Source organism: Neopsephotus bourkii, unplaced genomic scaffold (assembly GCF_033783945.1).
Source record: "Neopsephotus bourkii isolate Nb327-2 ecotype Australia unplaced genomic scaffold, CSIRO-AGI_Nbou_v1 NB_1261, whole genome shotgun sequence".
NCBI lineage: Eukaryota > Metazoa > Chordata > Aves > Psittaciformes > Psittacidae > Neopsephotus > Neopsephotus bourkii.
Window position 1 is genome coordinate 276,507 of NW_026901746.1, and position 26,729 is coordinate 303,235.

Sequence of the window (26,729 nt, forward strand, 5' to 3'; positions counted from 1 at the left end):
TTGTCACTGTCCTTTGGATTTACAAAATGAGGCGTCCACTATGAGACCAGATCACAGCCAAGACTATTCACCTTTGCAGGAGGCTTTCTGCAGTACCAGTTTTACAGTGACCCCTACAGACCTATTGTAGAGGCCTCTGCTGGGGTTACTGGTATCACAGAAGCCTTGTTTGGGCAACCAGAGCCCACCTTGGGCAGGGAGAGAAAATGGGTCCGCTCCCAGCATCCTCAGCCCATGCCTTAACATCAAAATCCCTCTGTCATGCCAAGATTTCACCTTCGCACTTTCCACAGGCTTTCCAGGGAACACCACATGTAAATGTGAGCTGTGAGAGAATAGTTACACAGTCTTGAGGGAAAGAGCACACAGCAGTAAACCGACTTGATATATGGTGGTCATTACAGAATAGCACCTAAGTTTGAGCCTCTTTAAAGACAAAATGTGAAGCTAGCTGCGCCAGCAGGAATAGCTGATAGTGCAAGGTAGGTGCTTGTGAGAGCTGCCTGTCATTGCTATCAGCAGTGCTGTAATGCCTCTATGGCATGCCAGCATTATAACAGACCGTACACTGGATGAGCAGCTTGCTCTGCTACTCATTAGGAATTCAAAATTAGCCTCACGCACCTGTACATCTGATGTATTAGAGAGAGAAATCTCATTTCAAATCTCTTTTATATGCTTGGATACAGGTAAGAGTGTCTTTCTGGTGCAAGGCAGACTCTCTGACCAGGACAATGACAAATTTTGGAGACATTTTGGAGGAGTACTTCCTCGCTACTTTAACCTGGCTTTCAAATAAAGCTAACTCTAGTTTAACCTACAGCTAATTTCACACAGTCATTTTGAGGTTCTGAGGCACCACATCATTTTGTGTACAACTTAATGCACATCTGGCAAATACAGAGACCTCTGGTTTGTGCTACATAGCAGATCTGATGCACCCTTACATCTAAAAAATACTTTTATTAGTTTAACATGTTGATAAAATATTAATATTTTCTTAAACCTTTATTTAAACCCCTTTATTAAAAACAAGTATTTGTAAATATATGAAACTATAAAGTACAAAGTGTTTCTTGCTTCCCAGTACAGTAGGACTCAGGAGTGGCAGGTAAATTTGTTGTTAATTTGTTCAGTGTATTAGGCCCAGGGCTGAAGAACTGACCAGCTAGTTTCAGAAAAGACAGCTAACCTCATTCTTCCAACAGGTCCAAACTGATCTTTTTTCACCAGACTTCCTTCCTGCTCCTTTTGACAGTGCTTACTGGTGAGAGCAAGACTGAGCTGTAGGGACTAGCAGGCTCCCTGAAAGGATGCAGCTAGGTGTTTTACAAAGGGAGAGCTTTCCAGTTGCTAATGGGGAAGATAATTCAGGCACTGAAAGAACGATCTGTACAGTGTTCCTCATGGAAAGTACATTCTCTGCTTTGGGATTATCTTCTGTCTGGACTGGGCAAAGCCAGCGGTCCAATTTGCATCAAGTTTCCTTAATCAGCAAGTATTCAGATCCCCTTGCAAAATGCATGGTATGAAGCATCACCAAGTCCCACCTATTTATTATTTTTTTTTACCTCTGTTAATACTACAGAGTGAAAAGTTGTCTGTCAGGTTATACATCTACACCTGAACACCTACGCAGGACAATGAACTGCTGTAGAAGTACTGCAGAAGTTCTTACTTGGTCTCCTCCCAAAAGCCCCTATCATCTGCAGAAACATGACAGGTCACCTTTGCTAGTTCTGCCAGCTTCCACCTCATTAGGCACTGCTCTGTCATTCCCCTAAAAGTGAGCTGTCCTCTTCAGTGTTCCCCTATAGGAGAGCATGACTTGCTCGGGAAAGGTGACCTACTGAATCTTAGACGAGCAAGTTCATCTTCTTATGGAAAATTTAAACCATTGGAATTGCAGGAGAGGTGAAGAAGGAACAGAAAACGAAGTAGAACAAGCTTATCCTGAATGTCTCAGCATCTGTCAGGACACCAGAAAGGTGAGAAATGCTGCCATATTTAACTTCTGCTGCTTGCTTTCACAGGCAGCACTGTAGGCAAGGCTGTTCTTTTCCTGTTTGTAGGAGTGGACAAAGTGGCTCATTGGAACAGGCTTGTATTGCAGATCACATACCTACACTTACCTGCTGCAGTGGAAGGTTGTTCTAGCTCCTACTGCCCGTTAGCTAAGAGGCATAATTAGCTCCAAACTCAAGAGCAGAAGAGTTGCTGTGCTGTGCAAGAACGACAGTTCTTAAACAGTTTTCCACCAGGTCTGTGACAGGTATGGCTTCCACCCCTCTGAAAGCTTCCTCCCACCCCCACAATCCAAGTACATGAAAATTAACAAGATGGCTGAAATATAATGTTCCTCTCCTCTGCAACATATTTTTACCTTCCCTCAAGTCAGCTAACCATGTTTCCTGCATAGTTGTCCAGTTCCACTTTGACCTTTCTGGCAGAACAGCCTTTCTTACAGCCCAGACTCACAAATAAGTACAACATTGGGAGAAGCATAGCAAAGGTGCTCCAGTGACTCTGCCCTAGCCCTGGCCTGTTATGCAACAGGACCCCGATACCCCAGTGTGCCAGCTGAGCATTTGTAGTCATGGTCCCTGCCCACAGACATGAGTTCTTCCCTTACTAGGCCCTTGGCATCCCCTTTTTGTCCTGGCTAAGCTTCAGGAACATCTGCTGTTGCTGTATCTTCTGCCTTAGCCAAATCACCACTGTTTGTCTCAGCACGGAGCCGCTTGTAGTCAGTGTGGAAGAAGATGACGTAGAAACAAGCCATAGCACTGCAGAGGCCAGCCAGCACCAGAACTGGAGCTGCAAGGAAGACACACACTTAGTGATTTCCCAACTCCCCATGGGTGCAGAAGTGTCAAGGTCAGCTCCCAGCACCTGCACAGCCTGAGTGACCACCTCCTGAGACTACCCCTGAAGACAGCATGCAGCTCACAGCAGAGCAGTGCCAGTCTACTAACAGCCAAACCTCGTCCATGCAACACTGGCACAGGATTTTGGTGAAATGCGGGAGGTTTCCAGGATTCTTGTTCTGCATAACCCCACAGATTGGAGGTCTTACACTAGTGCACCAAATGTGTTTGTGAGGGGTTATGTGAATATATTTGTTTGTTGGGGAATGGTGAACAAAATTATGAGAAAGACTGAATCAAAACACTTGAACTTTGTAAGTCAATGGGTCCACACAGGTAGTACTTCTTGTATCATCTGAGGGTTCACTAAGGATAAACCTCAATCAAAGAAAAAATTGTGTTGAAAGAATCTTTTCTGAATTTAAAAACAAACAAACAAAAAAAGTACATCTAAAAAGGCTATGCAAAAAGACCTGGAAGTAGTTACATTCTTATTCCAGCAGTGTCCCAGATAAACACCTCCATGCCTTTCTCCACAGATGTCCCTGTGAATATCAGACCACAGATGAGCAGGATGGGTTCCTATCATGACATCCAGCTCTGATCTGACAAGATGGAGAGTTGCATGCTTTCAGACAAAAAACAAATTGCTTTTAGGGGGCAGTTATTGTGAATCTTGTTCCCTGACAGCTAGTGGAGCTTGTTCTATGGAGCTTCTGTTCAGCCTTCAGACATGTGAGCCAACCTTTGTCTTATGGTGTGTCCCTGGAACTCAAGAGTCAGTATTACGTAAATATGAACCAGCCAAGAGATCAAGACCAGGGTTTTTTAGCCCGCAGTGAAAACACAGTTGTGCTCCTGTTCATTGCAGTTGCTGTTTGGAATATGGAATAAGTCAAAACAAAGCTGCACTGGCATGTTACAAAGAGGCAGCCGTGTATGCAGAAGCAAGGGAAGAAGCTTTCAATCAAAGCCTTTGTAGTCTCGGCCACTCACTCTGCAAAGCAGCATAGGCTGTGCTACATGGACAGTGTCTTACCCCCTGGAACAGCTGCTTTCTAGCTTGGTGGTCAGATCACTGCAGGCTGGCCGTAAGAGAAATTTTAACCCAGAGTCAGCAGCATCATCCATGGCACCTTAGATGTCTTCCCATTCCAATTTTGCAAGCCTGATTTAGCAGGAGCAGCAAGGAGTGCACCATCAGACTGGGAAAGGGGGCTAAGAGGCTACCACAGGCATCAGTCTTGCAGGCTCACTCACACTGAGACCTGCAGGAAAGTGGGGGCACACGGGGTGCAACCAAGCGTCCAGCATAGTTTCCTAAGGATATACATACTTGTCCAGTCCAGGGCTCCATCCTGGTCAAGGGCACAGGTGGAGGATGGATCCTCAGAAACACGGACAGTGAGAGCTTGTAGCAGAATCATTAAAATCACACCTTCAATTTGGCTGTGGGGAGAAGACAGTGTGGTTATGACACCTGCGTGATTCATCAGTGCTGCAGACAAGCCCAGCTTCCCCAGTGAGAAGAACATGAAGCCCCGTTCTGGAGCAAAGAAAGCTACTACCAGCTTCCTCTGGGCCAGGTGCTTGGTTAACTGGCCCTTGCTCACACGGTATCCAGGTCAGCCCTTCAGCACACTCCAGATGGTGGCAGCGTGGTAGGAGCACTATACGTTCCCTCCAGAGGCACGCAGATGAACTACAGCTGTCACGGAGCTGAGGCTTAATCACTGGACAGATACTTAAAAATACCTCTCACTGCAGGACTGAGGATGGGAGGAAGTCAGGCAACGACTTCAGCTTCTTCCTAATTCATAGCTGGCTGGCTATGAACGAGGCAACGAAGTCTACAGCAAGTGGGAGACAACAGCCTTCAATGCCCCTCTTTGACTGATGTTCTTGCCTCTGCAGCTCCACCTGACATACATATATGGCACCAGGCCATGCGTATCTGCTTAGGGCTCCAACAAGTCATTCCTGCTGTAGTCCAGTGCCAACCCTAGGCATGTAAATTGACCACAGGAAGGACGGTCACCACCCCATCTGTTGTGGCCAGCTGCCCTCTGAGTAATGAGCCCCATCTCCCTCAGCAGAGCAATGGGACCTGTCAAGTCCCTGTACTGCCATGGGAATGAGTGCCCCTTTCAGGCACATAGACCCCATCTGCTTCAAAGGTTAAGTGATGCTGGGCATGGTTAAATCCTGATTTGTTCCAAGCAAGGGAGACCTTCATATTCCTTCTTGCTTTTCTTGCACCAATTTCACACGCTCCTCCTTCCTTTAAAATCTTAGCTCTTCAGCTCTTATGGCTCAGGCAGCTAGCTTCCCCCTTATCATGGCATGTGCATGGACACCAGAAGGAAGTGCAACCAGTGGCTACCACTGATGTCCTCACTCTTATTTGTTTGTCCCCCCACCTCTGTGTGTGAGTACATATGTGTTCAAACCCAAGCCTACTTACCTTGCAACAAAAATCAGGCCTGTAGATGTACCCTCTCCCACGGGGTAGGAACACTCCACAGCCAGCTCCATGGCAATAGGATAGATGGCAAAACCAAAGAAACCAAAGAGTGAACTGGTGATGGCCAGCACGACAGCCTGGTTTCTGAACCGAGAAGTCTGCAGGCAGAAGAGAAACAACAAAATCTCAGTGTCAGCACAGCTGCACAGAAAGTCTCTGAAACCATAACCTGCAGGAAGTCCTAAGGACTCTGTTCTCACTAGTACCTTCCCTATATGTTCCTGAAATCTTTTACCTCCAAACCCTCTGAAGTCAACAAATGGCTACATGATGGAGATTTACCTGTTGAATTTAAGCAAGAAGAGACAGGATCACCAGAATTACCTGAAAAGCAGTAGTGTGGTCATGTATCTGTGACTTGACTTCCTGGTCAGTAACCTATCAGAAGCATACTAGCACCAACTGAAACACACAACTTCCTCCTAGGTCCAGCTGACATTTAAGAATTGGTGTTTGCATTGGGTTACATGTGACAATTCACTGGGTTGCTGCAGCACATTGATAAGGAAAACTATTCCACAGTTGCAGCAGCTCAGTGACAAGGGAAATTATTCCTTATCACGGCAGCCTCATGTTTGTAACACTGGGGTTTTACCACAAAGAGCCCCCACAAAGCAAACAAAAAAAATCAGCCCCAAAACATTCATAAACCCTCAAGATCAGTTTAGTGCCTAGAACAGCCTTGTCCCTAACTCTTGAGGAAAGAGCATGGCCTTGTCCAACCAATGCTAGAAAGAAAAAGCCATATATCCTGCAGCCACAGTGCCGATACCTCATTCCTTAATCATGTAAGAATGTCATACAGAGGAACATGACGTCTCTGAACTGGCATAGCTGCATCAGGCCTGTTGCAGCTGAACTGGTACAGTCAAGGAAAACTGTGTCTGGAATCTGAGTTCAAAGCATCAAGGCATCAAGCAGATTTGAAGAGGTGTTTTTTTGGTTTACTACTCTGAACATCCCATCTGTATGGGACGAATGTGGTGGAGAGAAGGGAAGAATGGAAAGGTCTGCTTGTTGATCCTGATACGGTCTAGTCTTTTGCCTGTGCCGTGCTTTACCTGAGCCCAGGCATGCTGACTTGTATTCAGAGTATTCCCCTAACAAATGCCAAAGTACTAAGCAGGGAAATGAACGGTTTGCTTTAGGCATCTTGTCCTACACTGAGAAAGGCACTGCATTTGTCTAACTCTTCAAAGTAGAGTTAACATCACTGGGATCTTGACCCAGGGGGACATGTGATCATGCTGTATTGAAACTCTGAATTTTTCAACACACAGAGAAATGCACAGCACAAGTCTATTGAAAAAGCAGAGTCCTGCACCAGTCTGGATCCTCTGCACTGCTAGGAGTCCTCTGCCTCATGCTCAGGTTCCTGCTGGGTGATGGCTCCCATTGGCAATGACTATGCTCAACTGCAGTACTTGCACTCCAGCTCCATGGGATAAAATCTCCAGGTTCTGCATTCCTCTCCTGGCTGGATTCAAGTGCCTCCTTTTTCTGCCTCCCTCTTGTATTCCTTGAGGAACTACTGCAGAAACAGACACATAACTAGGTCCTTTCTGCTGATCTTACACTCTTGGCAGCCACCATTGTTGAAAACAAGTGTTGGGAAAACTATGTCAGTCTTTTTCACTTTTTGTAAGATGAGTATTTAGTAATTCCATCTTTCTGGGGAAGAGTGGTCTTAGGGACAGTAAACAAACATGGTGATCCAATGTGAACAAGTAAAATTATGGCAATTTATTTATACCTTGGATATATCTCAGGCTCCACAGTGACTGTGAAATCCTCAGTAAAGGGTTTTTCTTTAAAACATTTGTAGCCAAGCAGGATCATCTCAAAGCATAACAGGTGGCTTATTGAATACTGTGACATCAGATAACCTTGGTTTGAGTTGATGATTTATCCAATGGCAACAGAACTGAGTCCACAGCTATGGTGCAAAGCAAGGAAGAACTCACCACTGCAAATACGATGCTGGCAAGTGCACTCAAACAGAAACAAATCTTGGTGGACTCTATGAACTTTCTTGTCCGGTCGACATACAGGCCTAACAGGAAAGCACCCAACAAACCACACAGTGTGAACAGTGCACCATTCAGGCCAGCAAATTCCTAGAGGGCAGAAGAACAAGTAACTGAGCAACCAGAGCAGTCAGGAAAGAGGTTTTAGTGTCACTGACCCTTCTGCCTGCTGCTACTAAGGTAGGAGAAGCTTCCTGGCCTGTTGCAATACATGAGGCCTCCTTAGGGTTGCAAATAACAGGGCTGAGGTGCTGCTACAAGTGTGAGAGGACAGCCAGGGCACAGCACTCCCAAGGTCTCTATGGACGACAGGTCCCTGCAAACCTAGCAAGGGAAGCTGGCTGCATAGCAGTAGTTCCCTGGCACTAAATGCTCCAGCCCATGCATGCGACTATACTCTATGGGTAATCAGGTGATTTGTCCACACTTGGTAACAGATCCAACTGCTTTGGGATCTGCTCCTGTTTATAATCATGCCCCTGACCCTTTTCTTACCAGGGACCACAAGGCAGACAGCCCCAAAATGTATTAGATGAGACATAGCATCACCTGGCTGTAGCAAGGAGGTCTAATTAGAGAGCCAGTGAGCAGTAGTATGGGGTACATGCTCTGTTGCCTGCAATGACGTTGTCCTCCTCCTTCAGCTCCATAAAAATTCAAATGCAGAAACCAATTCTGAAAGCAGGGAAGCTTTAACAAATTTGGGTAAACATTTTTTGGAGCCTCAGGGGCAGACGGGAAGGAAAGGGTATCTGGAACAGCTTCTGTGGGCTAAATGGCCAGGACAAGCAAGTCACACATAGACTAAGGCACTGTGATGCACACAAAGCAAGGGTACAAAGTTTAAAAAAATTTCACTTAAAAGCCAATGGAGTGTGCAAATGTGACCTGGCTAGAGAGTACTGGGCCAGGAATAAGACCTGGAAGCTGGGAGGGAGTGGACAGAGACCAGAGGTGTGGATGTGCAGATACAAAAGCTGGAGGGGTGTTTTAAGAAAACCTCCATGGGAATACAATGATCAGGACTGAAGTGCTGCCTGCCTCAGGGGAAATGCAGGAACTGGGGCAGACCCTTGCTATTGCAGGGAGCAAGCAGGAGGAATCAGCTGTGCACAAACTCTGCTCAACCGTAAAAGCAGCACCTGGCCAGAGTCATGGGAAGGGTGGGGAAATAATTGTCACAGTACCTGTGACTTCATCTGCTGCCCTGGCTTCATGAAAGACTGCAAAGAGGAAAAGGTACTTGCATCATCCTGCCTTCAGTTTCACTCTAGTGCCTGCCAGGGCCCCATCCTATTCTGGGGAAGTGTTTGATAAGTAAAGGGTTTTCATTTGCAAATGGGAGCCTGACCATGGGCAGTAACGGAAATGCAGATCAGCCTCTATACTGAGAGACTGTGCTCTGGATTAACATACTATCTATGTTAGATAATATGAGCAAATATTATCAGTGCACCGTATTCAGCTGTCTTCATTTTGCTCAGAGTTCCTTGTCAGGGAAAGTCTTTTTTATGATATGTGGGCACGGGCAGGAAAGAAGGGAGACTCACATTTGAATACCCCTTCTCACAAAGGATCTGTTCTAGCAGAGCTGAAAAGCAGGTGAACATCCCAATTCCTCCTCCAAAGCACACTGCCAGGATGATGTATGGCTTGTTTCTCAGGAGCTAGAGAAAGAAGTTAACATATAATTTAAATAAGTGGAGGGGGAAAAAAGGCCTGACTGTAACAGTAGAGTTGAGGGTCAGTGGCTCTGACCCCTCGTTTGGAAATGTTGACAGGGCAACCCCACAATCATTGAGCATTTTGGCTCTCTCCTGTCACTTCAGCCAGAGAACAAGTTCAAATACAGGCAGGAATGGTCTCTTCAGTGCCCACATTCTTCCTTCATTTTGCCATGTGCTCTCTCAGCTGCTCAGAAGGCTCAGGTTAAGTAGTCCTCTTGGACGAGCCCAGCTGTGCCTGTCTGGGCTAGCCAAATGGCAGCCAGGCCACAGCTGTATGGTCAGAGAGCGTCTCTTACAGCTTTGCTGTGAGCAGCTTCTGCTCCCTGAGGAAGGAAGGAAGGAAGGAAGGAATCCTGGTCTCCTTCAGGGAGCTTTCCATGGCAGGTCTGGTGGAGTGCAGTTCAGTGTCTGCTTTGTCAGCAGATTCCCCAGCATATCCCTGTCTAGCAGGGCTGAATCCATCACTCCAGCATGGGTCTCTCTCTGTGCTACAGCACTTACCATTTTGAGCCCTGCGAGGAATGGCTGGGAAGTAGAGGTAGTGGCACTGGCTGAAGGAGGTGTTGGAGGCACCTTCTCATGAATCCCCACAGTTGCCAGAGCACAAGCTGTTACTGCCGGGACGGCATAAACACCCAGCTAAACAACACAAAGTAAAGACATGTTAACAATCTTTCCATCACCACTGCTTCCAAATAAATCTATTAGCCCAGCTGGCTGATTAAAGTAGTCTTCATTTACCATCAATGGGATGCGCTTTCCTTCAGGCACTAGTGCAGGTGACAGCACATTTGCTACTAGAATACCCAAGGGATTGGCTGGAAGGAAATAAGAGAGAGACACTTTTTCATACAAGTAGTCAGAATCGTTTGTCCACCCCTACTGCCAGTAAGCACCAGAGCTGCAGTGTGCAGCAAAGCAATGAATAAGGACAGAAAGAGGCATATAAAGGGAGAAACCAGGAAGGCAACACTTGGAGAAGTGCTCCCTCACCCCCATGAAGCCCATTGTCTCAATCTGTTTCCCTACAGATTGGTTCTCATCTATAAATTACAGTGTCCTAACCCTCACAAAGCTGCCTCAGTAAATGCTAAGCTGAAGGAACAAAATGAAGATGGACAAGCCTGTGACATCTGTGCTGATGTTATATAGCAGCAGAAACAATTAGAACTTTCCATTGTTTACTGCTCCTATGCCATCAGGTATATATACACATGGATAAGATCCTCCTGATCTGAGCCTTCTCAAGGGTGAGCAGTCCCAGCTCTCTCAGCCCTGGCTGACATGACAGATGCTCTGTTGCCTTAATTGTCTTAGCGGCTCTTAATTGGACTTACACTAATATATCCATGTTCTTCTTGTACTGAGGAGCCTATAACGGGACACAGCTCTTCAGATGTGGACAGAGGACCTCCCTTAAGATGTTGGCAATGCTATTCGTGATGGTCACGAGGATGCCACTGGTCTTATTTGACAAAAGACATGAAAAGCAGGAAAACGCTGTGACAGCTCTCTAAATTGACACCTTTCAAGCCAATATATTTCCCCAGTAAAGCTCAAGCTGCCATACAAGATTATCTCTGCTACCAACTACAAAAATTACGTAGCACAAGAAAATCCAGTACGGTTGCCTGTACTGGAGTAGGGGGTTGCATTGTTACAGGGCTAGAGCTGAGCAGTGTGTGAAGCAGTACTGCTGGGACTCAGCCTGGGAATGTCTAAAATTCCAGGAGACATTATTTTAACTTTTAGGGTGACGTTCTGCAAACAGTCAAATGAGTGAAAATTGATTTTTTACTAGTCTGTAGGAATGGGATTGAGAAAACCAAAGCTAACCTGGAATCGAGTCTGGTGAGAGATGTGAAGGGCAGTAAGAATGGCTTCTACATTAGCAGCAAAAGGAAGATTAAGGAAAATGTGAGCCTGCTCAAATGGGGCACGAGACCTGGTGACAAAGGACATGGAAAAGGCCAAGGTAGTCAATATCTTCTTCACCTCAGTCTTTACTGGTAAGACTGGCCTTCAACCCTGAGACTAAAAGTTAAAGTCTGGAGCAAGGAAGATCTACCCTTAGTGGAGGAGGACTATGTTAGGGAACATTAACTAGACCAGACATTCAGAGTCCATGGGATGATGGGATGCACCCACGAATGCTGAGGGAGCAGACTGTTTTCACTGCAAGGCCATTCTTGGTTATCTTTAAAAGGTAGGTCATGGCAATTTCAAGAGGCTTCCGAGGACCGGAAGAGAGTGACTGCCACTCCTGTCATTAAGAATAGCAATAAGGAGAATCCAGGGAACTCCAGGCCTATCAATCTCCTTTTGACCCCTGGGAAAGTTCATGGAACAACTAATCCCGGACACCGTTTCCAGGTACATGAAGGACAACAAAGTGAGCAGTAGTAGTCAGCAAAGGAGAAATGCTTAGCTTTCTACAGTAAGATGACTGGCTGGGTGGATGAATGGAGAGCAGTGGATGTTTTTTATCTCAGCTTTACTAAGGCTGTTGATACTGTCTCCCATAACATCCTCATAGACAAGCTAGCAAAGTATTGGCTAGGTAAGTGGACAGTGAGATGAACTGAAAGCCAACTCAACAGCTAAGCCCAGAGGATTACTGTCACTGGCATGAAGTCAAGCTGGAGGTCAGTCACTAGTGGTGCACCCCAGGGGTTGATACGGTTGGTACTCAGGCCAATACAGTTTAACCTTGAAGAAAAACCTGGACGACAGGGCAGAGTGCACTCACAGCCAGTGTGACGCTGTGAGGAGCGGCTGACAGAACAGATGGATACACTGCCATTCAGAGGTTCCTCAAGAGGCTCAACCTTGTGAAGTTCAACAAGAGAAAACATAAAGTCCTGCACCTGGGGAGGAATAACCACCTCCACCAGTACACACTGGGGATGACCAAATGTAAAGCAGCTCTGCAGAGAAGGATACGATATGGGGTAAAAGATCCTGGCGGCCATCAAGCTGACCATGAACCAGCAACACCACGTCATGATAATGAAGGCCATCAACATCCTGGACTGCATTAGGCGGAGTATTATAAGCAGGAGGTGATCCTTCCCCTCTACTTGGCAGTAGTGAGGTCACATCCGGGGTACTGTGTCCAGTTCTGGGCTCCCCAGTGTGAGGGAGACATGCACTTACTGGTCCAAAGGGCCAAAAAGATGATTAAGGGACTTGAGCCTCTGTCATGTGAGACTGAGAGCTGGGACTGATCAGCCCGGAAAAGCTGCTGGAAATCTGTTTTGCAGAGAAGGTCATGGGTAGACTGCAAGTGTAGCATGAGCCAGCATGGCACCTTTGCAGAAAGGTGTCCAAGAGCATCCTGGTCTACATTAGGCAGAGCACTGCCAGCACGTGAAAGATGGTGATTCTTCCCCTCTACTCAGCCCTGGTGAGAAGCATCTGGAGTGCCAAGTCCTGTCTGGGCTCCTCAGTACAAGAAAGATACGTAGTTAATGGAGCAAGCCCAGTCACAGGCTAAAGACATGATTAAGGGACAGAGCATCTCTCACACATAAAGAGGCTGGGACAGCTGGGACTGTTCAGCCTGTAGTAAAGAACTTTGATCAGAGATTGTACAGAAGAGGGAACCAGACTTTTCTCACTGGTGCCCAGTGGCAGGGTAAGAGGGCGATGGGCACAAACTGTAACACCAGAGAATCTATCTGAATATAAACTTTTTTCCTGTAGCAGTGTTTGAACACTGAAACAAGCTGCTCAGGTAAGTTGCAACATCTCCACCCTTGGACACAGCCAAAACCTGGGCAACCTGTTCTAGTCAACTCTACTTGAGAAGGGGGTTGGACAAGACCAAGAGGTGCCTTCTAACCTCATCTGTTCTGTAATTCTGCTAAGGCATCATTAACAGTGCCACAGAACACAACCACCATAGAATTTCTGTTCTGTGTTTGGGAAAGTACTAGCTTATGATCCTGGTGAAATCTTGCCTGCTTCTAAGTAGGCAGACACAATTAAACAACAGTTTCCAAGGAGATGGATTAAAGCTTCTCTGTTGGGGTAAAATGTGTCTGGGCATCGTAACAGACCGCCTGAAAATTACTGTCATATGTTTCCATGAACTATCAGCATGCTGAAGCAGTTCCCGAAGGTGTGGAATAGGGGTGGAAATGTGAGCATTGGGCTAAATTTTAAGAGACTAAGTGAGACTATTTGAGTAATTACAGGGTTTCAGCTGCCTTCTCTTCCCGAGAAGAGAAATTATATAAGCCAAAAGTAAGAAATTAAAAGGTCACTGGAGTTAATGAACTGTACATTATGGTCCAGGGGTCCTGATGGATTTGCTTGCAGTACTCTGCAATGGGAGTGTGTGTTTTGTGGACAGTGATGTTGACACACTAGAACTCTGCAGGGTGCAGAAAACGACAAATGACATGCTGACAGACAACAGTAAATGAAGAATCCTATGCATGAAGCAGAGGCCACTTCAGTGGACTCAGACACGTCTTTCCTGTCTGACACAGGATAATTTCTCATGGTCTTCAGAGGCCAGCTCTTAGCCCTGCATTGCTTCTCTGTAGGTAGGTCTCCGTAAGTGATGGGGAGAACCAAGACAGGATAAATACTCAAAAGAACAGCTGAGTCATAGCGATTTCAGCGGCTCCACCGGGTCTTGTTTTGTCACAAAAGCACAGGCAAGACTACCCAGAGGCACTGGGCATACTGACAGGAGGCTGTAGGACTGGTTTCTATGTGCAGCAGTGATACTGACAATACTGGAATGCTGAGTGCTTCTCTGGCACTAACACAGGAAATGGGTATTGATAAATCGGAGCAAGATAAGAGAAAAAGCTCAAGTGACCAACATGCAGACACATGGGAAGAGGCAAAGGGAAATAACGTCATAAGGTGACTGGGTTGAAGTCATTCAGTCTTTATAGGCAAAGGAGAGAAGAGGTTACTGTCCATAACTACCTGACAAACAGGTGCAACAAGACTGAGTAGCTGGGGGATAGGAGCATCAAGACAAGAAGTAACATGTAGGCATTTGCCAGTGAGGTAATTAACCATAGAGTAAATTACTGGGGCTGTGGCAGATGCTCCTTCTAGGCAATATTTAAACTTTCTTGAAATGAAATCCTGATTTTGTACAGCACAGTAATGGGTGTAGCCAGACATTATTAGCGGAAGCCCTTTACACAGCAATATGCAAGTGTTGCAGCAGGTAATGATCACTGTACATACAGTCCTCATGCTGAAATCTCAACATGCCACAGATGGAACAGCTTCACATCTTGGGTTTCCACTGTTCCTTGCTCTTCAGTTTTATTCTGTCCTACAGTTAGATCCATCTGATCCTGTAAGGACTGAGGACACTTTTTAAATTTTTTTTCACTTTTACACAAAGTGAAAGAAATGCCTTTTGGCTGCTCTGTCACTTAAAAAGAGTAAGTTGCTTGCAGGGTGGGGTCCTTCAGGGCAGTGAAGGATGAACTGCCCAGTGGTCAGTCCCTGGTAGTACTTGTATTACACCTCACAGACAACAGCGCTCCTTCTCAAGCAGGCAAGGTGAAGGTCTGTCTGAGTCCTGGGAAACAAGGTGGGCCAACAGGTCCATTCTATTCTAGGGAAGGCACTGCAAGAAGAATTTATTTGTTCTGACACTATAAATCCACTCTTACTAAACAACAGTGCCTGTGCTCTGGGTTTCCAGCAGCATTGGAAAAGCTGTATAAGGGTGCCCCTTTACTGCCCTATTCTCCATGACTATGCCTTCCCAACTCCAGGGCAGTAGGGAGAAAAGGTGGCTGTTGGCTGTTCTGAGGGAAGGGTAGATGGGGCTGCCCCACACATTTAGGTACTGTAAGATTCCTAGCTGGAGCCAGTGAGCCAGCCCAGTTTCTGGGGCACCTCTCAAGTCTTTGGAGAAAGGAGGAAGAGATTTCTTCTCGCTGCTGGGAAGAATGTCACATGGAGGGATGAAACAGGTCTGTCAATTGCAGTATCATGTCTCTAGTAGGGCCCAAAAGAGCAAGAGAGGAATGGCATCAGAGCAAGTGTAGCTGGTGCCTCCCCTTCAGTTTCTCAGCTTCCAGACAATTTGCAAGGCAGATGTGGTTTCTGCATGGATAGTCCTGCTGCATTTAGCATGTCCAACATGTTTGTGTGGCCAGCTGAGTATATTTTATCTGTGTGTGCATACACTGAGACTTGCTATTGAATGAACTGGTGGACAGAATTGCTGCAGCAGCCTCTCCCTCTACCTGGTTACAGAATTTGGCAATTGTGACCACTGGCATCAAATGCAATTTGTACACCTTCCTAACAAGTTGCTAAATTAAGGCCACTACAGACATTAAATTAGTAACGCTAAGGACTATCCCCAGCCTCTATGATATTTACTCAAGTACGATCACCTTGTCATTGCAGAGAGGAAGGAGGTTGGGAGCCTGGGTAGCTTACTTTGAGTGCTGCACCTGGATATGGCTAAGGCTCACTTCCTGCTCCCCAGCTTGGAAAAGCTGTCTTGCAGTGCCTTGAAGGTGCTGGTTTATTGCACATGGCTACGAGAGTCTTGGACAGAGCGGTATATGCAGGGACAAACGGGTGTAGTACAGAGGGTTTCCTTTGCCTGCTGCCTCTGAAAGGCAAACAAATGCAGCAATATTACTTTGCAGCTATCACTTACACATTGATGCAATCGTATTTGCTGTCGCTCTCTGGTGGTCTGGAAACCATAGTGCTGCCAGCTTTGTTGGTGAAAAGATTATAAGGGGCTGTGCCAGTGCACAGAGGCACTGCCCAGTAAATAGGTACCAGTAACTCTGGGAACCCAAGTTCAGGAACTTCAGGACACTGAACACCCGGATGATGCCACCCATCATGTTCAGCCACGCGCTCAGGATCACCTGCAGCAAGCAGAAACAGACATTATTTGTGTGCTGAAGCCTGAAGTGCAGAACTTAATACAACTGAGTAGCTTGAGCCAGGTCTCAGATGCACTACAGGAGACACCGGGTGTAAGTAACCACTGCATGCAAAGTTGCCTGCAGACCACCCCTTTGGGCTACTACAAGATGCTCCTGGTCCAACAGTGAGTTACCTGAAACGTTAGGGAGCGTGGTGGCTGTCCTGGCCAAACACGAGAACTACACCACAATATATTATGCAAGACAGAGGATATTGTAACAGAATTGATGAGATATTCAAAGTTCACTAATTAAGTTCTGTTTGCAAGTTTGCACCATCACCCATATTTTGATGTGACAATCCAAAGATCACGGCAATGAGTCATTCAGCCTACAGATGCTGCAAATGCTCATCCACGCCACTAGCATACTAGTGTTTCAGTGCCACGTTCTCCAACACTCTTGCTTCTGGGAATACTGTGTAGAGATCCCAAGATGGCTTAGCATAGACCTCTGAGCTTACAGGGGTCCCTTGCTTGCATCCTGCCCCGCTGCTCCTTAAACTGGCCCTGAAAACAAAATAGCTGTGCTATCACTTCTCTGCAGCAAAGCCTACCCTTTTACAACAAGCTCTTCGTAGGAGCAGCCCACAGCATCTGTCCCTGTCAGCTAAGACAACAAAAACTGAAGCAAGAAAAGGCAAGTAGGGATGCAACATTATTCTGATTTTTCCCACTGCTCCCCACCTTAGAGGTGATGCAACAGCTATAAGGGAAGCAGGACAGAGCTTTCAACATTCTCATTCTCCACACTATTTGGCAAGACTCCCATACTGCTATCTCTAGGTGAAAACACCCTCAGGAAAACAAAACAGTTCAACTCACAGCACATCTGAGTCCCAAGCTGTCAAGAACCCATGTTGCCACCAGACCAAATGGGATCGAGATGAGGAGGTACACTACTGAGAGCCAGTTCACCATCTCCAGGGAAATGTGGAAGTAGACCGCTGTCTTATCAGCCACAGGAGCAAATGTCAGCCACAGCTGCAGAGTAGAAAGCAAAAACTGGTAAACACAAACACCTCCACCAGAACAGAAGTGTAGCATTCCCTCAGACTCAGTTGTGAAGGATTTCGCCATCTTAGTTTCTTCTTGAAATTACAATAAAGCTGGTAGTAAAAATTCAAACCCACAATGTCTGCAGTTACTCATGCTAGGACTATTTTACTACTGGAATCGTTATTTTGGCCCAGAGCATAAAATCCATTTGACTACCTCATCCCCAGTCACCTAGTCCTGCTGCTGGTAGCTGGCAGGAGCAGAGGTCAGTACCTTTTTCTGTCCCCTGGCTGTGTATGTTGGTCCCTGATGCACTTACCTGATGCAAGCAATTCTAACAAGCAATCCTTCCATGCTACCATAAACCAACCAGAGGTTGCCATCTCCTCTCTGCAGCTAAGAGCCTCTTAAACTGAGGCTGATATTTACAGTTACTGGTAATCCCTGGATGAGACCTTGTAAGGACAATTTTGTTATGTGTTGGCTAAGACATTACTCGATGCTGTTTTATACCCACTCAACAGCTAGGTAAGGGTCTAGGAATCTGCATTATTGAGTGCTTCAGAACATGTAAACACAACAGGTAACTATTCAGTAACTATTCATTTTTACCTTTCAGTGCCAGATCTGAAAATATTTCCCTAAAGCTCGTTTTAGGCGCATAAGATTGCTGTCTGCTTCTGATTTCTTCTGGGAAAAATAGGGCCTGCTTTGATCCTCAAATCAGGTCCTGAGATCTTGCCCACAAGGAAGAAATAAGGGTACTACCCTAATTTTAAGGATGCTTCTGTGGGTTCTTTGTGAAAATGTGCCCTCTCTGGTGGCCTAACCTGAGAACAGGCTTTAATAATGTGAATGTAAGCTACTCCACTGTTAGAAGATGACCTCACAGCTGTTGTATACTTAAGATGATCAAGTTTGCAGAAACGTGAACAAAAACTTCAGCTACAGCTTCTTACAAAAGAACTCCAGCCACTGTCTCTTTCCAGGTACCCCTCTCTGCTATCACAAGCTTCCACTTCAAAGCCCGCATCCTGCAAAGAGCATCACCTGCGGCATTAATGTATAATTGAAAAGGGCTTGGGTAACCTCAGAGGAAGGTGTGCCCCTACGCTCTGCAACTTCTTATTTCCAGTGTTCCTGTTTACTTCTTACACACTGGATACCATAAAACCTACCACAATGAATGGAAGCAGAAGTGAAGATGAGCTTTTCTTCTTTTTTAGTGTCAAAGTGTGAGAAGAGCCACATGCAAATCACTGTTTAGCTAAGATTTCTCCTTGCAGGGATGCAATAAATAAATGGCAGTAACAGAAATCTGAATGTATCATCAGTGCCCTAGCAAGGACTCCAAGCATTAGCCCTTTGCTCCTCACTGAAAGGAGTTGACATGCCAAATCTCCTGCTTCAACACAAAGCTCACATCACCACAGTGGGCTCAGACTGATCCCACAGTCACGTGGCATCAGTCAAAGGTCTGGCAGGGGATGGATCTGGTGTTTACTCAGCTTCTACAATCAGGTGGATGAAGATGCTGGGTGCTGAGAGAAACTGTACTCGTTAGACAAGGAGGCTGTTCCAGGTCACTGGGAGACTTGCAGCAAAGATCTAGTAAAATGAGCTTTTTTAAATTCCTTGAAATAGTGTATTATACTGGAATGATGTTATTGTCTTGTCTCAGGAAGAAATTTCACCCACCTTTGTTTTCCAGAACTGATCTGCATCATACTGGGGCAGGAATCTGAATGTTTCATGCTATTGTAACTGTTTAAATGTTACAAGCATCGCTAAGGCATGAGCATTAGTTTGATTATGGGATGCTACACTGCTGCTAAACAAAACCCATCTGTGTATTTCCAGCAACAGCAATTCTCAGTTCCTCACTGTCTTCCAGATTGAGCTGGTGATGAAATACCTTACATGGAACAGTGTAATTAAAGAGATGGTACATTTTGTAAGCCAGCTTGAGGTATATTTTCACTTTTCCCATTCCTTCACACAAGACACTCACCCATGCATGACATCATTAGAAGAGTGATGCCACTCTCCTAAATGCCAGAGCACAGCATTTTGCCTTCAGTGGCTGTATACACCTGAGCAAGCTGGGACCAAGCACTCTGGCAGGTTTCCATTAGACCTAGCAAAACCATTCCTTGCTGAAAACCAAGCATTTTGGCTGCCCTGTATTTCTATCCTAAGCAAGAGTGCCAGTTCTAGCATGTGTGAGAGCACAGAAGGTGGGAAACTGCAGCATGCCCAAGCCTGAGTTTGTTCTTCAGAATAGGAAGTGGGTTTCTTTATGAAAAAGTATGGTTTTCCCCATTCAGGCAAGGGCTGTTCAGCCTGTCTTGATTTAACAGAGAAATTCAGAACTGGGCAATGGAGCTTGAGGTGCAGCTGTGGTCAAAGTCGCCGCCAGATGACCCAGCAAGAAAGAGATGGCACTGTCGGATTTTGTCAACACAGTGAAATTGCCATGCTAAGCAAGTGAGTATGCCACCTTCTGCTTTGGATTTTCCCAGCTATAATGACTTTATCCACAGTAGTTAGTGAGCTCTTCTGCTGGGAGCTTGCGCCCTCTTCTCCTGCATGCTTTTTCTGAAACTCTGCCAAGGCTGGTAGTTACTCAGGGACTGCTGTGATACACGTTCCCTCAGGCAGAACAGGGTGAGGATGATGCAGCTCTTTTCCTAGCAAGGTCTAAGACCTGTAACAGCTTAAGAAGCACAGCAGAAACTGAGAGGTTCCTTTCTCCTCCATTCCCCAAGGGCCATTACCTTCACTCAGCTTTGCCACACCAAAACCACTATCAAAGTTCCATACTGTAGATGACAGATGCAAAAGATGAGAGAATGTGTGGGCTGGTTGCTCCTGGGACAGATAAAAGAGCAACCTCTGTCCTTGCAGGGGTGTCTAACACACTTCTCTCATCCCTGCACAAGCCTTTGTGGTCTGGCCAAACTGCACTCAGCTCCATTGCCTGTGTAGCCACACAGACCTAGAACTTCAGTGTGAGGCATTGAGGGGAGTCTGTGTTACACACTGTATTGCTACATCCATGTCCACGTGCACTCCTCAGAAGGCAGCTCAATGGATGTCACAACAGCAGAACTGAAAGTCCAGCCCCTTGTCAATGTCTCTTCCTGACTTCCAATGGTGACAGGCAATTTCCATTCACCCATTATGGCTGATGTCCCTTTTGAACCTTGTCACTGCTACAATTAACAAAAAACTTTTAGCAAATTTTGTCAAAATTCCCAGCTTGGCACCCCACAGATAAGGAGTGCCTTGCATCTGAGGCTACAAATGCACCCAGGTCGGTCCCACACTGGTACTGGCTCCACTTTCAGCTCTCCCTCCTTTTGGTTTAACTTTCTTCTAGATAACCTTTTGTTTTTTCTTCTCCTGCACCTTCCAGAAACTGCCTGCTCCCTCCCCCACTAACTGTAGGCCTGTTTGGGCAATCCTCTAACCAAGAGCAGGTTACAGCTGTTCCCATCCTACCCCCATTTCTAAGCCAGTTTGTTGCTCTTTCTGATACCCTTATAAACCCCTGATTCTCGAACATGGATTTGGCTGTCTTCCTCCCAGTACCAGCCCAGCCCCTTCAGTTTTCCCCCTCCTCTCAGTCCTTTCTACCTCCATCTTCTCCAGGTTCCATCCCTCTACCCCGTTGCATTTACTGTTTTCAATCCCGCACAGACTCTCCAGGACCTATTTCACCTATAGGACTCAACTTCTCTCCATTCATTCCAAGGGAGCCCAACATTTGCCCTCTCTCTCACCTCTGCAGGAGGTAACCAGTGGGCTGTGAACCACCGATTCTCTGTCTGCAATGGCTGAAGGCAGGACTCCATACAGAATTTACACTTCGGTAAGCAGCAGCTGTGAGCTGCTGTTTGTGAGCAGCATAAATAAATACAGCCTCAGAATTTTTGGAGCTCAAAGAGCAGTAGTGATATATATTGACGCATCACATATATAACTAGGCACAGTCCTGCCAGAAGCAGTACCAAAAATGTTGTTTTTCATGAAATGCAACTTATTAACCAATGTCTGCCCTCCTTTTCAGCAAATCAAGATTCTGAAAGTGAAAAGCAAATCGACTTGTAGAATGGAAAGTGCATGCAATCAGGCAGGTTGCAAATTAAGCCACTTTGCCATGTCAGTAGTGGTATTAGCTAGCTAAGGCTGGAATATGTAGTGTTCTTTACTATCTGGCATATTGTATAGCTGTGCACAGTGTAGAAATGCCTTTGTAATACCTTTTCTGTAAAGCTTGAAAAGGAGGAGTCAGTGGGACAAATTACATGAAACAGGATGTTCTGCTTTGTAAGAGGCAGAGCTCGCCTATCCCCAGGCTGGCTCTGCCTGCAGCCTCTCTCCCATTCACCTAGCACTGCTTTGAAGGTGATGTAGGATGTCTTTCTGACACAAAAAGGCTGCCTCCTCCTTCCCTGGGCTAGGGTTAGGGTAAGGCTATGAAGACCTTATACCGGAGTCCTCATCTTCAAGGTCAAAAGGACCCTACAGTCTTGAAGCAAACAGCCCCTGGCCTCATGTGAAGGCACTCATGCTGACACAGCAGCCTAGAAAGTAAGGGCAGAGGCAAGACGTTCATATAGGTCCAATTCCTGCTTAATCTCTACAGCTCTCAGGAGTAGTACAGGACACAAGAGCCAGGCAGCAGGAGCTGTGAGCACATGCCTATCTACAGTGGAACTGCTGGAGCACACAGGCTAGGAGTGTGCAGGCCCTGCCCTGGAGCATGCCAGTCCCCACTTGATACCTCTCCTTCCTCTCCCAAGTACACTAAGAGGTGGTAGAAGTCCTTTAAACTGGTGAGTCAGAAACACCTGGCCAAATGTAAGCCAGCTCCAAACCTATGCTCCCTTCCTCTTCCCCAGCTTGCTCACACTGATAAGCACAGAACAGGGCACGAAACACTCTCTTTCGTTCTCTGTGCATTTCCCTGTTCCCAGCCCTAAGGCAAGAAAAAGCTCCTCCTGTGAAACACAAAGTTCTCACTTGTTCAGCTTCATAGGAAGGAAGCAGTGAGGGAAGATGTCTTTGTCTCAGCAGTTGACTGCTACAGCAACTGTCAGCACACTATGAATACTCTAGAACATTAAAACTGCATATTAAAAAAACCCACACACTTAAAACCACAGCATCAGTTTGACAAAACAAATCTTGGACTTGTGTTGCCCTTCACCAGGAGTGCTGCAAAAGACAGCCTGGGATCAATCATCTAAGCTTAGCTGTGGTCAGAGCAACCCTTCTGCCCAGGACTGGAGGCAGCAAGTGAATTATACTGATGCCTACTTATGGCCTTCTTAAGACAACACAAGGGCTTCGTACGCTATATTGTTAGTTAGGAGTAGGTGTATTTAGGAAATGAGAACCAATCCCTGGCAAGATAGTACCCACTTTGTACAGCAGAGAGAGCCAGTGGCTTTTAAACTCAGGTCAGTAATTAAAGTACGAACTAGTATGGTTGGTGTAAAAGCCTCCTTTATGCTTTATTTGCCCCATAGCGCTCTGGTTAAAGACAGGTTTTCACACAATGTGGAGCAGAAGGAAGTAGGGAAGAGTGCCCCTTTCATCACCATATGGTCTGGCCTGGCTTTGTTCAATCTAAAAACTTAAACAGGGGAGACTTAGGATAGATGTACGAAACAAATTCTCTACTATGAGGGTGGTGAGACACTGGCACAGGTTGTCCGGACAAGCGCAGCTGCCCCATCCCTGCAAGCGTTCAAGACCAGGCTGGATAGGGCTTTGAGCAACTGGGTCTAGTGGAATGTATTCCTGCCCATAGCAGGGGGGTTGAAATTAGGTGATCTTAAGGTCCTTTCCAACCCAAACCATTATGATTTTAAAACAGACTGAACTAAGAAACACTGCTTTCTCAGCCTGCTGTTGCTGCTTGATGGAAGTGTGCGTTCCTGCAGTTAAGCTGTTTCTATCTTGTCTTCCTGACAGTCTCTCTCTCTCTCTGGATTGTCTCCAGTCTGCCACTTTCAGTGACACAGAAGGCCACTGAACTGCGCATGTCCACAGGTAAGAGCAGGGAATACAAAGCATCATCCTGGAAGCCTGGACCAGCCCATGAGCTGGTCTATTCTTTCCAAGTCAGACAATTCAAAGTTGTGACCCCTCATCACATGCTGTTGCAGATAGCCTGACACAGGTATACACAGAACAAAATGCTGCATGCAACATCTGCACAGGAATCAAGGACACCTCTTAACTTGCAAAGCGATTTTCACACCATAGGACTGGTAAATTAAACTTTCCATCTGGAACTTTTAAACAGCACCCAACCACTTTGACTTCACTGGCTTTTAACTGCTCCCTCCATTTTAATGTGGTTTTTATAAGGAACATTTAGAAGAACCTTTAGCATCAGGAAATGTTTGGCTACAACTTTGTACATCAACCTACTTGCAATTCCAGACCTTTGCAATGGCTTAGAAACTGTATTTCCACCCTGGGATATTTATTAAGCACCCTATTTTGAAGTGGTGAAATTCTGTCGTTAAGTTCATACTGGGGGAAGATAATATTGCAGATAACCGAGAAGTTGGAAAGAGATTAAGGGGACAGACAACCGTACAATCTTTCATGGCTATAAAGTTTACAGCAGCATGAGTTGGAACACATTTATACTCACAGATGCATTGAAAGGGTATCTTTTTTTAGAGTAACCCTCCAATTTCACTGTTAATACTTCAGCAAAGTTTGACAAGACATCCTGTAAAGATTTTGTATAGCTTCCATCATCCGTGCTGCCACAGCCCACTTCTAGCAGGATGGGGGTTTTTTTCTTTCTAATGTTCTTGTGCTGTGCCAATTTATCTGCAAGCAAACAGCACGGCTTCACATTGCTCTTCTGCATGACATGTTTTACACTCTTAAAGGATACACCGATTTTCCCTTGAGGAGGTCACATTAAGTTTTTTTTGTTTTCCATATACAGCCAAATTCTCACTATGTTTCCCCATTTATCTACTCCAGCACTCTTGCATCATGGAATACTTGTTCTTCCTTCTGAGCATTTAATATCTGCAGGTTGCAGTGCCTAATCTTGTCTGCCACACAGCCTGCATTTGCAGCATCGTAATCCTCAAGCACGTGAATAATTCTGCATCAGTCTGATAACTATCAGACAATGTCCTCAATGACTTCTGAGCAAAGATTTGGGCTTCCACCTCATATACCAGGACTTGGTACATGTTTATCTAAAAAATTACTGAATTTGGTTTTAATCTGTTCAACGGGGGGGAGGGGGGGGGGGGTGTATCTGTCATCCCCTTTTTTCAGGTTTTCTTAATAAAGTGCCTGTAGGCAGTAAGAAATTCACAGACCAGTATGTTTAACGCAGACTCGCTCCTAAACTGTTCTGTATGTGCAACAGAAACCTACTTGCTCCTTTTCCTGACCAGATAAATCTGCTGTCATAGGTCAGCAATAAGTCACAGCTAACTCCTGCTGCTCTACCCACAGAATTTCAACACTGTTCTCACATTCCTAGGTTTGAAATATGTGGCCCTCACAGGCGCTGAGTACTTTCTATTCCTCCCAACGGCCTGTGGACCGGACTCGGCAGCGAGCTCAGCTTCATCCCAAACTTGCGCTGCGCTGCGGTACTTCCTGCTGTGCTCTTCCAGCTCACACACACCTTCCCGCCCCATCCTGCCCTTCCCACACCTCCCCTCCACACGCCGGATCCCACCGGTCGGAAGAGAGGTGTTCAGGCCTAAGTCGTAACCAGAGACGCAAAGTTCAGACGGAAAAGCCGCTTTCTCGTTCCCTAAAGCACGGCCGGGCTGAGGCGTCTGTGCGCTGCTCGAGTGCAACCGAGCCTCGGTGCCGCAAGGATGAGGGGGTGGATCTAGGACAGGGCACCGGGGTAGAGTGCTGACGATTGCTCGTCTGCTTCTAGGAAGAGATGGGAAGTGGTTTTGGCTCCGGAGACCCCTGTCACCCCATCCTCCCCGGGTGGCAGCAGCCAGAGCTGCGGTACACAGGACCGGCTCCGCTTCCTCCTGCGCTCACGACCGCCCGGGTACCCCGGGGCTACCGTCGGCCGACACCTTCCTGCCCCCCGCCTCCCCAACCCGCGCGCCCCTCCGGAGAAGCGTCCTCGCCGCCCTGCCGCGCCGCGGCCCGCTCCCCTCAGCTAAGGGGACTCGGCGGCGCAGCGGGTCCCGGACAGGCCGGGCGGCCCCGCGCCGCACTTACCATGGCGTTGGAGCAGTTCAGTAGGCACACAGCGGCCAGCAGAAACCACCGCCTACGGTATGCCTTGAACTGAGACAGCCGGCCCAGGCCCTGCTCTCCCAGCAGGCTCGCTGCCTCGCCACTCTCCATCGCAGCACGACTCGACTCGGGCCGGCACAGACGGCACAGCACGGCTCGGCTCGGCTCGGCTCGGGACAGCCCCACCCGGCGCGCCGCCGCCCCGCCCCGCCCCGCCCCTCCCGCCGCTTTTGCCGGCCTCTCCGGGGCGGCCCCGGCAGCGCCACCGTCTGCCGCCCAGCACGGCGGGGCACGGCACGGTCGGGACCGCAGCGTGCGGGAGGCGGTGCCGGTGCCGGTGCGTCCTCGGGAGCCGCGGTAAACCGAGAGCCGTTCCCGCGGGAGCCGGGTTTGCCCTGTCGCATTTGGCAGGGGCGAAGAGCCCAGTGCTCTGAAACGGGACTGCTAAAGGGCTCGGGATAGTGGGCTACTGCAGCCCACGGGGGAGAAAGCTTTTCCCCTGTGCCGTGAAAGCAGCAGCAGCAACAACATCGCTAATGCCCGCTGGTGGCTCCGCGTTACGGTGAGAGTCACTATCTGCTCTCGCCTCCGGCCACAGCAGCAGCTCCCGTGGCTGTGGACACCGGTGGCGGTACGAGGGAGAACCGTTGCGGTAACAGACTTGTCCGAGGGGTGATTGCTTTGTGCAGTAGGAAAAAGACAAAGGGAGGATAAAAGGAGGATGCCTTAGAGGTCCAGACCCCCAGAGGTCTATCAGCCACGGAATGTGCAGTTTGGTTGTGGTTTTACAGGACTGGTTATGCTGCAGACAGAAATACATTCTTTGTTCAATGCAGACACCCGCACTAGCTGTTACCTCCTTCTGAAAACCTCACCAAGGGTGCAAAGCAAAGGCTTTTCCACTCCTGAACAAGGCCTGTGACTTCAGGGTGGACGAGCATCCATAATGCCTCCATGTCTTTCTCACAAGACTGAGGTTTGATCCCCCTCCCAGATCACCACACACCCCCTGCTCATCCTCAAGAGTGCCGAGTTGACAGGAGAATGGATTCTGGAAATGGCTCCGAGACACTCTTGCTGACCATTTTATCACCTCTTGCCCAGCTTTTTGAAACCTTTGTGCTGTTCCTCACCACCACCTGGTAGGAGCACAACCACCTTTCAAGTCTGAGGCGGGGGTTTCGTTACTGTGGGAAGAACTTTATTTCAAGCTCTTTAGAGTGAGTACTTGGAAGAGTGGATGTTATCGTGCATGCAGGTATTTTCTCATGAACAATTTTAGCTGAAATTTTCCATTCCAGAGCAAGGGAAGCTGGGGTGGGGAGAAGCCATTTCAACCCCAAGTTCAGCCTATTGTTGCAGGGTGTAGAGAAGCAGGCA

At 47.1% G+C, this 26,729-nt stretch overlaps 1 protein-coding gene across 1 annotated transcript; it reads right to left on the minus strand.

The window, feature by feature from the left end:
* Positions 1-1,728: 1,728 nt before the first annotated feature.
* Positions 1,729-25,543, minus strand: SLC49A3 (solute carrier family 49 member 3). Its single transcript, XM_061364969.1, has 10 exons — positions 25,332-25,543; positions 16,911-17,069; positions 15,807-16,026; positions 9,887-9,963; positions 9,647-9,784; positions 8,969-9,085; positions 7,356-7,508; positions 5,332-5,489; positions 4,204-4,316; positions 1,729-2,817 (listed from the first exon to the last, which is right to left on the minus strand). Exons 1-10 carry the CDS (start codon positions 25,458-25,460, stop codon positions 2,663-2,665), a joined length of 1,419 nt encoding a protein of 472 aa, XP_061220953.1. The 5' UTR covers positions 25,461-25,543; the 3' UTR covers positions 1,729-2,662.
* Positions 25,544-26,729: the final 1,186 nt, after the last annotated feature.

Excerpts from the sequence above, each read along its gene's own strand:
- SLC49A3 (XM_061364969.1), bottom strand. The coding sequence starts at position 25,460 with ATGGAGAGTGGCGAGGCAGCGAGCCTGCTGGGAGAGCAGGGCCTGGGC. Across the intron at positions 17,070-25,331 it reads TGAACTGCTCCAACGCCATG|CTGTGGCTGACATTTGCTCC; the intron begins GTAAGTGCGGCG and ends TCTACTCTGCAG. Across the intron at positions 9,086-9,646 it reads TCCTCGCAGGGCTCAAAATG|CTCCTGAGAAACAAGCCATA; the intron begins GTAAGTGCTGTA and ends TTCTTTCTCTAG.